This window comes from Leuciscus leuciscus (genome assembly GCF_965113295.1).
Source record: "Leuciscus leuciscus genome assembly, chromosome: 18".
Classification (NCBI taxonomy): Eukaryota; Metazoa; Chordata; class Actinopteri; order Cypriniformes; family Leuciscidae; genus Leuciscus; species Leuciscus leuciscus.
This window is the reverse complement of record NC_138742.1, coordinates 7,616,653-7,628,509: the sequence shown is the minus strand read 5'-3', so window position 1 is coordinate 7,628,509 and position 11,857 is coordinate 7,616,653. Positions and strand designations below refer to the sequence as shown.

At 35.2% G+C, this 11,857-nt stretch overlaps 2 protein-coding genes across 3 annotated transcripts; both read right to left on the bottom strand.

The window, feature by feature from the left end:
• Positions 1–177: 177 nt before the first annotated feature.
• Positions 178–6,274, bottom strand: sike1 (suppressor of IKBKE 1). Of its 2 annotated transcripts, none has more exons than XM_082145752.1 (5): positions 5,929–6,274; positions 4,719–4,824; positions 4,497–4,639; positions 1,943–2,056; positions 178–930 (listed from the first exon to the last, which is right to left on the bottom strand). In XM_082145752.1, exons 1-5 carry the CDS (start codon positions 6,085–6,087, stop codon positions 820–822), a joined length of 633 nt encoding a protein of 210 aa, XP_082001878.1. In that variant the 5' UTR covers positions 6,088–6,274; the 3' UTR covers positions 178–819. The 2 variants fall into 2 exon arrangements, with proteins under 2 accessions (XP_082001878.1, XP_082001879.1); XM_082145753.1 differs by having other exon boundaries at positions 5,953–6,274.
• A 1,963-nt stretch (positions 6,275–8,237) lies between these two features.
• iyd (iodotyrosine deiodinase) lies at positions 8,238–11,857 on the bottom strand. Its single transcript, XM_082145731.1, has 5 exons — positions 11,640–11,857; positions 10,219–10,419; positions 9,870–10,029; positions 8,751–8,907; positions 8,238–8,668 (listed from the first exon to the last, which is right to left on the bottom strand). Exons 1-5 carry the CDS (start codon positions 11,821–11,823, stop codon positions 8,486–8,488), a joined length of 885 nt encoding a protein of 294 aa, XP_082001857.1. The 5' UTR covers positions 11,824–11,857; the 3' UTR covers positions 8,238–8,485.

Here is an 11,857-nt window from a genome sequence, read left to right as displayed (position 1 = left end):
AAATTATTATTAAATGTAATAAAATGCTTGATTTCTGTAGATTAAAAGTTTGTTTTCATAAATATTTAGTGAAATTAACTGTCGATGGTTCCTAAGTTTTGAAAACTACAAATCATTCATACTTCATTATGATTCATCATATAAATATCAACCTTATAATGTAATATAAAACTCCCGTTTAAACTTGAATATTTCTATTTTATTTTTTTTAACATATTGAGTTATACAAAATAACAACTGTGTTACACATGATTGCTTTCCTGAGATGAAAATACAACAATTTACAATAAAAAGACGATTTTAAGAAGATTCTGGTCACTGTGGAAGTGCGCTGAACATGTGACACGGCGTACAAGATCATCACATCAAAATGCTTACAGATGCAAAACTGCTGATCCATACAACTATCTTACGCTGAGGTTAGTTAATAGGTCTGCTAATAATCTGCTTTCACATATACAGAATGCCCCATCAATTCAATCATGTGACCTAAGAAGACCTATAAACCTGCTGAAGGTAAAGCTACAACTCAATTTAAGCCCAAAAATCTCATTTAAATTTTTTTGTTTGTTTGTTTTGTTGAAAATGCAAATAGAAATAGAGGCAGATTTGATCTATAATGCACATTTGCTTAAGTGTCTGTTATTAAAACTGAATTTTTCAGAACAAGAACAGCATCAATAACAACAATACACACCAGGAAGTGCATCATCGGGCAGCAGAAGCTAAACCAGGAGGACACTAGAAAACCCAACACAGATTTTAACGTCAGTGGACGCCAGGTCACCCGACACACTGCCATCTAAAGCAACATGTCCTCTACTCAGAGTCCTGCTTCTCATCCGTGTCTGTTGGGTTTGTCTCCTCTCTCTTCGGCCTCACGGCGCTGCTGCTGATGGACAGGAGATCCCTCAGCTCCTTGTTTTCAATCTGCATCAACAAAAAGGTGTTTAATTAACATACACTGCAATATTATTGGTTTGACTGCACTGACACTATCGGGTGAAGCTGAATAACAACACTAGTCTTCAGTAGAGCTGCCTATCAGCAGAATTAAACTTTACATAGTTATTGAACTGAACTGAATCAACACTGAACTAACTTGAGCTGAATAATGACTCTCGGTGCGTCCCAAATCGCATACTATCCGTCCGAAATAGTATTCGAAAATAGAATTAGTACGTCCCAAATCGTAGTATGTTGAAACTAGTATTACAAAGATACCCGGATGGTCTAGTATTTCCGGTCAGAATGCGAAGTGCAGATCGATGCGCACTCTTAATGGCTAATATTGCCCACAACCCATCGCGTGTAGGATGAGGACTTCGATTAGAACTACAAACACGAGTTAAAAGTGTTTAAAAACTACAGACATGGAGGATGTGCGAGTCTGGCGGTTATGTAGAGAGGTTTAGATAAAGGGGTTTGAGTGATTCATTATCAGTATCTAACCTGACGATAATCTAAAAGCATTAATATGAGGAGAGTATCCGCATGAAAGACCCACGACTGCAGATCAACGTGCTACAACATTTCTCTCCGAAACGGCAGGAGATTAAATTAGATTGAATGGAGGATTTTAACTGTGACAAGATGATTGACAGGGCAGTTCATGTGGATGCACGTAACTAAGCGACAGAGCTGTCAATTAAAGATGACGAAGTAGTATGTCCCAAAGCTCGCCTACTCTTTTGCTACACACTCAAAAGTATGTTCTTTTTCTTCACAAAATAAGAATAAGAATAAAACTTCTTTACACAAAAAGAGTACATACTTTTAGGGCATAGTATATTAAGTAGGAGTTACTTTCCTGTTATGTGAAGCTGCTTTCAAAACAATTTCTACTGTATAAAGCGCTATATAAATAAAGGTGACTTGAAAATGACATACAAAAGCATAAATTATAAGTGTCTAATCGGACTAAATCAATTAAAGCCAATACTTCAAGCTGTGCCAGCCGCTCTTTCACCGAGCAGTAGTGTTGGTCGTCCATGTGTACAGCTTGACGCATAACTTGACCCATTTCACAGATCCGCTCCAACTGGTTTTGAACCTCCTGGGGAAAAAAAGAAGCTTATTTTAGGTTTCATTCTGACTGATTTTTTAACACTGAATCAGACTTATTTTAAAGTGCCTCTATTATGCTATTTTAAAGATTGCTGATTTTGTTTTGGAGTCTCCTACAATAGGTTTACATCGAATTCAAAAAACACTTGAATTTTCTCATAATATACATTACAGCATCAGCTCTTTTCTCACAGTGTTTGAATCGGTTCAGTAGGGCTGCACGATTAATCGTATTTTAATCGCGATAACGATATCTGCCTCTCTCGATTAACTTTAAAAAATCGTCGCGATATTTGCCCGCTCGTTTTTTATCCTGAAAACGCTTTTTTATTAGACATTTGCATTATCTTGCATTGTAAACAAGTCCCCACTAGCACTGATGTTTGTGGTTGCCAGATCTGAATAGCTTAAATCTCCCAAATTACCCAAACAGAGCTTCTCTCTTACATTTTATGCCCCGTGTTTTACTTAATCGGTGCAATCTGGCAACCCTGCGCGCTCTACACTGCGGTAAAAGCACTGATCTCCACAGCGATATTCTGTTTGCATGAAATTGTTATACAGCCAGTCTGTTTCTAAATGAGTTTCGATGCTCTATTTTTTGAAGTTTAAGTTTTTACCAGTTTTCATGATGTGAATCAGTTGAAAACGACAGCCACTGAGCGTTTTCAGTGTGTATCAACAAGTAACGTTAGACTATTTTTCTTTGCAGTACGAATTTACTGAGCGATCTGGATCTGTAGCCTACTTTGTCTCATTTTCAAACGAAATGTGTCGCTTAGAAGATCTAATGTGAAGACGCATCACAAAGCGCTCATCTAACGTTAAATCATGCCATTTGTATTGACTTGCTGTCTGAGGAAGTTGTAGTTGGTTAAATGAAGTCTGATGGTTTGAAATGAACACCCGCCAACCCGCCAAATGCGGCTAAAAATGAACTTTGGCGGGTATCGCTGTCAAATCACTGGCCAATTTGGCATGTTATTATGTTTACTGACTTTGCTGGGGAAATTCGTGTAAACCAAATCTGCGCGGATTTTGCGCAAATACTCGTGCAAAACCGTTAACTGTCTCTTCTCTTTCTCTATAGTTTCTCAAATGAAAATAATCGTGAATAATTATCGCGATTATAATTTTAAGAAAAATAATCGTGATTATCATTTTAACCATTATCGTGCAGCCCTACGGTTCAGTAAGAGATTCAGTCTCTCTAAACCCCTCCTTTCAGAGAGCTACTCTGCTCTGATTGGTCAGATGACAGTAGCCGCGTTTCCATTACCCTTCAAATTGTGCAAATTGAATACGCCCAATGGAAACACGTCCATTTCGCAAAAACACCCATTTATCGCAAAAAGGTTTAAATGAGGTGGTTTTTCAGGCAATTCGAAAAATGAAATATTTCGCAAAACTGCAATGGAAACAGTTTTTGCACATTTACAGGTCACCTGACGTAGATGATGCGGTGTGTTTGGACAGAATACGAGACAGAGTTCTTTATTAAATTCATATTAAGACAAAAGAATTACAGGAATAATGGATTCTAAACCTCAAATAAATGCCACAATCAAGACCTTGAAGCAGAAATGAGGGAGAAACACCCAGAAACACCTCATATGTGCCGCTCACAAGTATAAGGGCCGTTCCTTGCCATTAATGCTGGGAAAACACACATACATCTCCTTCGATTAATAATAAAGGCAAGTGCAGTGGCTGGGATATAGTACATAAACCTACCAACATCCGTTGACATTGACGTTGACTTTACTTATCGCGAGAGGAAAAAATGACGTTTTAGTCGCATAACATTGTCATTTCGCAATCGTTTTTTGTCGACATTTAGAAGAAAAAAATAGAACAAAATTTATTAATTTTTTAAATCGCAAAAGTTTTGCACAAATCTTTAATGGAAACGCACCTTCAGTCTGTTATGATTGGTCGACCGCTAACAACGCATGTCCGAAATCAAACGTCCATTACCATATCTGTATTTCAGCTCCTGATCCTCCTCAGCGCTTGATACACAGTGATATGAACAGTAACAATGCCGTTGATTTTACCGTATCAATTCCAGCGCGAGTCCTCATGCTTTGGAAGTGCAGCAAAGTGGATTTGCTTTCTCAGAAAACAGCGTCATCTCAACATGTTGACACACGAACCAAACTCTTCAAGTCTCCGCTACAACTACAGCGTTTGAGGGTGAAAGTAGACGTATTGTTGCATTATGCAAATTTCTACGTAGGTTTGTGCAGGAATTGAGACTGGGACACTGAGAGTGAGACACTCTTTGAAACTTCGCAGACCTTTCACATTCACAAACAGCTGTATTACACACTACATGAAAGGTAATATTTGAAAAAGCATAACAGGGGCACTTTAAAGGAAAGACGTCTTATGTAATGAAAACTACTAAGAAATCAAGGGTTTGGCACCTTGGCATGATCCTGGTGAAGGTTGAGCACAGGTTTAGTATCCAGCTCTTTCTTTTCCATCATCAGCTGAAGCATCTGCTTTCGGTATCGGCCCATGATCAGCTCTAAAGCGTACTGGTGCTCCTCCAGAGACAGCCAGAGATCTGTGAACAGCACAGAGAGTTGAATCAAGGATTCACTTTCAAAATGTGAGACTCTATGAAGAAACTCAAGCTGTCTTGCCTCTGTTCTCCTGCTGGAGATCTTTGATTTGGGTGTTCTCCTGGGCCAGCAGGACGTGAGGTTTGTATCTGGACAGCTCCTGATACTCTGTGCCTTCCTCTGTGTACTAAAGACAGGACAAATAGAGCTTCATATTGGGTAGTTATTGTTTATTCTTCATTTGGTGTCAGTAGGGATGCAACATATACAGGGTTCTGGGGCTATACAATAAAACTGCTAATGTAAATAATTAACAAGGATAATAATTTTATTTTTATTTATTTTTTTTGAGAGAGAGAGAGAGAAGAATATTTAACTTTATTATAATTAATCAAATGATCATTAGTTGCAGGCTTCAAATCAGCATAAACTAAATTTAGTACCAAATGCAAAAAAAAAAAAAAAGATATAGATAAAAGAATAGAATAGAACATTAACAATGTTCAAAACAACCATCAAAATTGTATATTATCAAGTTTATTCCTAATTTCACTTTGCACAAAATTAAAGACTAATGTGCATGTCAAGTTGTCAACAGTATTTATAAAATCAGACATCATGTCAATTATTAGCCATAACACAAACATAATTATCAGTTATCATCAGTCAAAACTTTAATATTGCATTGCATTCCAACCAAGCTTTTATCCATAGATTTAGCACAGCTAAAAATATGTTCTTACTCTATGTTTTTGTCTTGTTTTAAATTACAAATATCTAAAAAATCATATATATTATCATACATGCATATCATACATATTAAATAATCATACATACAAACAAACTCAAGGACAAAAATGACATTAGATAAGTCTTGTTTTCTGAAAAATTTATCAAAATGTAGTTTATTCTTAAAACAAGAAAAACATCTGCCTTTATAATATAAGCCATTGAATTGAGTTTATTTTTCATACCCCAGTCATATTTGATATTATTTTAAGCATAAACTTGCTTTTTTATTTTATTTAGAATACTCATTATCTGATTCTTAAGTAATTTAGCTTCTCAAGTAAAAAACAAGGAGTAATAAAATCATTTTTTGCATTGTCTACAACAACCTTTGCTCATCAGCCCAGATCTTACACACTATAAGCCACATGCTTTGCAGCAATAAATCATATTGTGTAATGTACATGCAATAACATGCAAACAACTGTAATTCGTGCAGTGTATGCTGTTTGTCATACTACAGGTGCTCTGTAGGGAGGTCAGTAAGAGATTCATATCATGCCTTGTCGGGGAGAGTGTTTCCGACCTCCTTCATGCTGTGTATCTTCTGGCTGAGGACGCTGGACTGATCGATGAGACCCTCCGCGGCGTTATCGTGTTCCTTCAGCCGCTCCAGGAGAGTCCTCGCGTCGCCGAGCACCTTCTCCAGCGAGCACGACATCCTCAAACTACACCGCTGTGCTTATCGAGCGCGACGCATAACAGTACAACTAGAACAATGTTGAGATATATTACATATTTACTTCCTCATATCGATCACAAAATGCAAGTCTAATAAGAGAATCGATTAAGGAGATCTGTCAACTAACTAACTAAAGGAACTTCCTGTACTAGTCAACGTCAAATACGTCGTCAACGTCTTTTGAACAATTTATTTTCAAAATAAAAGTCTTGTTTGGTAAAAAAAATAAAAGTACTCACTTTTTTTTCTTTTTTTTTAAACTTGATAAAAGTTTCAGTATTCTAAATTTTGAGCATATTTTTATACTAAAATCAGCATAAATTCAGTCCCAAAAGCAAACCGATGCAAACAAACTTCAATGGATTAATAGAACGTATTCTCCGCAAAATTTAAAAGTCAAGATTGTATATTATTATGTTTTTATTCCTGAAGACTACAGCTTTAATGTACATGACAACAGTATAGATCTATCATATTAGCCATCATATCAGTCATATTAACCATGACACAAAAATATGATCAGTTATCAGGCATAATTGTAATATTAACCCGAGGTTTATACTTCAAAAAAATAAAAAGCCTGTTTGGGTGAAAATAAAAGTAGTCAAATTAATTAACATGTTTTCTTTTTATTAATAACATCCTAAAATGACTACTATTACTACTTGTAATAGTACGCAAAATGTAGGCTACATTGCTAACAAATGAGCATCATATGCTTATAAAAGAAAAAAAATGTTTCTAACTTTTAAATTCACATATGAGGAACAGTATGACTGAGTGTAATTTATGTTGGAGAACAAAACAGTGTTTACATTCTTCTGGAGAATTATTCTACAAATAGCATGCATTGCCTCTGCATTGTACGGTCGAATAGAAGAAAGTATTTCAACATCTAACTATAAGAAGTTTGTCAAGACAAACTATGATGTTGGCTTGAGAAAGCCTGAACAGAAAGTTTGAAAAGGTTTTAAAAGATTTAAGATTGAAGGTTTTCAGTTTGAAGTAGTTTGAAGTTTAAAGTAGAAATTAAAGTTTGAAGATTTTGAAGGCAATAGCTAGACTGGGTAAACCCAGCCTGATCTGCCAGCGATTTGATTTCGCCCTGCAGCGAATGTTTAGTCTTAAAAGATTGAGCTTGGTCTGGTGATAGCCAGACTAGGCAATAGCCTACAGTCTATCAGAAAACAGATTGATATATTGATAGATGGACAGATTAGATGGATAAGGTGTTTTAGCATGTTGTGTAAACATGTTTTACATTGCTAGCATGTTTTAGCATGATTTAGCACATTGCTTTCATGTTTTAAGCATTTGGCTAACATGATTTAACATGTTGCTAGCATGATTTAACATAATACTAACAATTTATAACACAAATTAACACATTGCTAGCATGTTTTAGCATGTTGTTAGCATGAATTAATGCATTACTATCATGTTTTAACACATTGTTAACATGTTTTAGCATATTTTTAGCATGATTTAACCCAGTGGTTCTCCAACTTTTTTGGTCGCGCCCCCATTTAAACTTGTTTTTTTTAAATGGGTCCTGGAGAGGTGTTTTTCTATGGCGAGCAACTTCTATGTTAGGCTTGTTCCAACGGTGACAAGTCAACGGTCTGAAGAAAACGATTCAGAGTAATTGTTAGCATGTTTTATCACATTGCTAGCATGTTTTAACACATTGTTAGCACGATAAACATGTTGTTATCATGTTTTAACATATTGCTAACATGAATTAACATGTTGCTAACGTATTTTAACATGCTGTTAGCATGTTGCTTGCATGTTTTAGCACAAAGGTAGTTGCTAGGTTTTGTTAAATCAAGCTATGCTAAATCATGTTATGAACATGCAATGTTCCTTAAACATGCTTGAAAGCTCTAAAATGAGTTTTCAGTCTCAAAAGATGAATATTAAATAGCACAACAGTATGTTGGCTTTCTCAAGCCAACATAATAAACAACACACACTTCACCTTTTATACTTTACAGTAAGAACCCCACGGTGAACTGTAATTTAGAGATGATTATTGCAAAATTATATTTTACAACGAGTGTAAAATAAACATGAAGCCCCTTTCAAATATGTCAGTGCAGGAGTGAGCGTGTAGAAGAAACCATAGATACAAACATGTCATTTATTTAATGTTTTGCATAGATCACAGCAGATTCACAATATGAGGCATACATTAAAAGAACCATGGAACTGTATTCAAATGTGAACCATCACTGTAATATCCCTTTATGGTAAGGTATGAGAACATTTGGTCTAATTTGCCAAACCTCATTTCTATTAACAAAGAACATAATCATACATTCAAAACCGGTCTAAAAGATTTGGTGTTATTATGGCTTCCAGCAGCTGATGCTTGTCACACAGTCACCATGATGTCACTGAGGTCCTTGCGTTTGAGGTCAGGCACTTTGGCGTCAGACGCAGGATAGCCAACAGGAAGCAGAATTAGAAGCTTCTCATTGGCTGGTCGCTGGAGGAGGGACCTCAACTGTGGACCGCAGTTCAAAGGAGTGGTCGTCACGGTAACCAGCCCAACATTCTAAAACCACAAAATGGAATATCACATGAAATTCAAATTCAAAGATCCACAAATGTTTGATGTGTGCGTTTCCGAGTCTCACCTGCAGGGCGGCCAGCAGAATCCCACAGGAAATCGACACACTGATTTCATTGTAATAGTGAGTCTTTTTCTTGCCGCTGGGCAGAAGTCCATGTGTCTGCTTAAACACTAGGATCAGATACGGAGCCACATCCAAATACTCCTTCACCCAGTTTGTCCTATGAAAGAGAGTATTATAAATTATCACTTCTTCTTATTATTATATTACTCTGTATAGCATTACAACAACAACAAAAACAATAATAATCCTTATTATTATTATCATCATATTACAGTGTATAGTATTATAGTGTTATCAATTTGATTATTTCTAAGAAATATTGTATTATATTACTGTGTACTGTACAGTATTACAAAAAATAAAATTATAATAACAATAATAACAGATTTAATTATTATTATTATATTATAGTGTATCATATTGTAAAAATATATTTTTTAATTTCATAAAAATTATAGTATTATAAATATGATTTCTTATATATTATTATTATATCACTGTGTATACCATTACAACAACAAAAACAATAATAATACTTATTATTATTATATTAGTGTATAGTATTATACATATATTATTTAAATCTTAATTATTATAGTATTATAAACATTATTATTTCTAATAAATATTGTTATTATATTACTGTGAACAGTATTACAACAACAAAAATATTAAAAATAAGTCTTATACAAAAACTGTGTAAAGTATTACAATAATAATAATAAAACATTTAATTATTAATATATTATAATGGATCACATTATAAATATATAATATTATAGTATTATAAATATTATTGTTTCTTATAAATAATATTAATAAATGACTGTATATTGTATTATAATCATAATAATTTCATATATATATATATATATATATATATATATTTACCACCATGGTAAAAAAGAGACAGAAAAAAATAACCACAAGGGGGCACTAATATCATAGCTAAATGAGTTTATCAACTCATATTACTGTTATTGTTATGTGTCTGTAATTGTTATATTAAATTATAATACATAATGGTATAGTACAGTAAAAATAAAACTAATAAACATTAAGCATAAAACTATATGTAAAAAAAATATTTTTGAAGCCTCTTGTCTATTTGAAACACACCGAAGTCTCTTCAGGTCATGGACCCACTTGTCTCCCATCCTTTGCTTGTAGTTGATCTCCTCCTCTTCCTCAACAATCTCTCTGATCTTGTGTTTCACTTCGGCATCAGACACCACCACAAACGTCCAGGGCTCAGTGTGAGCTCCACTGGGTGCAGTGCCTTCCACACACACACACACACACACACACACACACACACACACACACACACACACACACACACACACACACACACACACACACACACACACACACACACACACACACACACACACACACACACACACACACACAATGAGTGATGAAACGAAGGGCTGGCTTTGAATGGTTTCCATCGTGTTTGCATTACCTGCAGTGCGTATGACATTGTCAATCACTTCTTTTGGAACCGGTTCTGGACTGATGAAGCGGACAGACCGTCTCAGATTCATGAGCGAGTAAAACTTCTCCGAGCGTTCCAGCATCTCGGCAGCAGAGTACTGAGCTGGAGTGTACGGGATGTGGACTAAGTTTTCTTCCTCGGTTGTGTCTAGCCAATCATCATCATCCTCTGTGCACAGACAACAGATTTAGCCAGCAATGCAAATAAAAAGAAACACAAATTCACATCATGGCAGTCTCATCTGTCTTTTGTTTTTATTGATCATCAGAAACTGTCATATATGAAAAATCTGATTACTTATATGCAATCTGATTACTTAAAAATTATATATTGGGTATAGCACTTTGGTTTAGGGGCCAATTCGCACTATTAACTAGTTGCTTTTTAGCATGCATATTACTATGATATTGGCTGTTTATTAGTACTTATAAAGCACATATTAATGCCTTATTCTGCATGATCATATTCTACACCCCTTAATCCTACTCAATACCTAAACATAACAACTACATTACTAACTATTAATAAGCAGTAATTAAGAGTTTATTGAGGCAAGTCATAGCTAATACAGAATATGTGTTCCCCAAACTAAAGTGAACAAATATTGCATATAAGCTGCACTTAATTGTTGAACAGACTAGAAACATTTTTGAAAGTGGGCTGTAATCGATGTTGCAACATCTTCAGCAAGACTTTTTTGGACTTGAACCTTTGCATTGGGTTCAAAACTCTGTCCCAGCAAACGCTGAGATCTCTTCAAAAGTTCTGCATCTTTGCGCTCGACGTCAAAGGCATCTTCACTTTAAAGCTCTTGTGTGGAGTTTATGTTTTCTCTCCTCTTGTACTGACTCTAACCATCCAGACAGTTTCAAGAACTCAAGATGACACTGATGATGTTCAACATACTCTTATTTAACCTCCTGAGAGCCAGTAATAAATGTTTTGCTCATTGCAGTAATCATGTGCTTTATTGTTTAAATACTGGTCTACTTTTTTTTATTTATAATAACCTATATATTTATATCCATGATGGGTTTTGCAAATGTTTGGGGGCATGGCCAGTATGATTAAATTATTATATGACATAATATAACAAAATGACTATAGTATATATAGATTAATTTGAATTATAATTAGAAAATATGTAATAGCCAATACATAGCATGTATTCAGATTCTGAAACTCTATACTAATGTAAAAATCTGTAATGCATCTATACTAATGCTGCTTTATTTATATAAATGTTTACATAATATTTGATTATTAGGATTATTGTAAGCATTATTGATTTTGTAGACTGGACAATGGGTGAAAAACTCAAATAAAACGTCAAGTTCCTGTCACTACTTTATTGTTACAGTAAATATTAATAGTGAAGAGTACAGTACCGTTGTGTTTCCTGCTGATTTCGGTGTCGTCCTGCAGATCCTCATCCACCCATGGTCTGGCTGTCTCTCCTGAACTCTTCTGCTTGGATCTGCTCTCTCTCTTCTGGGAGTTTTTGAAGAGAAACCCTATAATAACGCACAAAACCGCCACGAACACCGGAGTTAGAGCCGAAAACACCGCCATGATGGACGAGTCAACTCAGTCTGAAGGAGTTTCA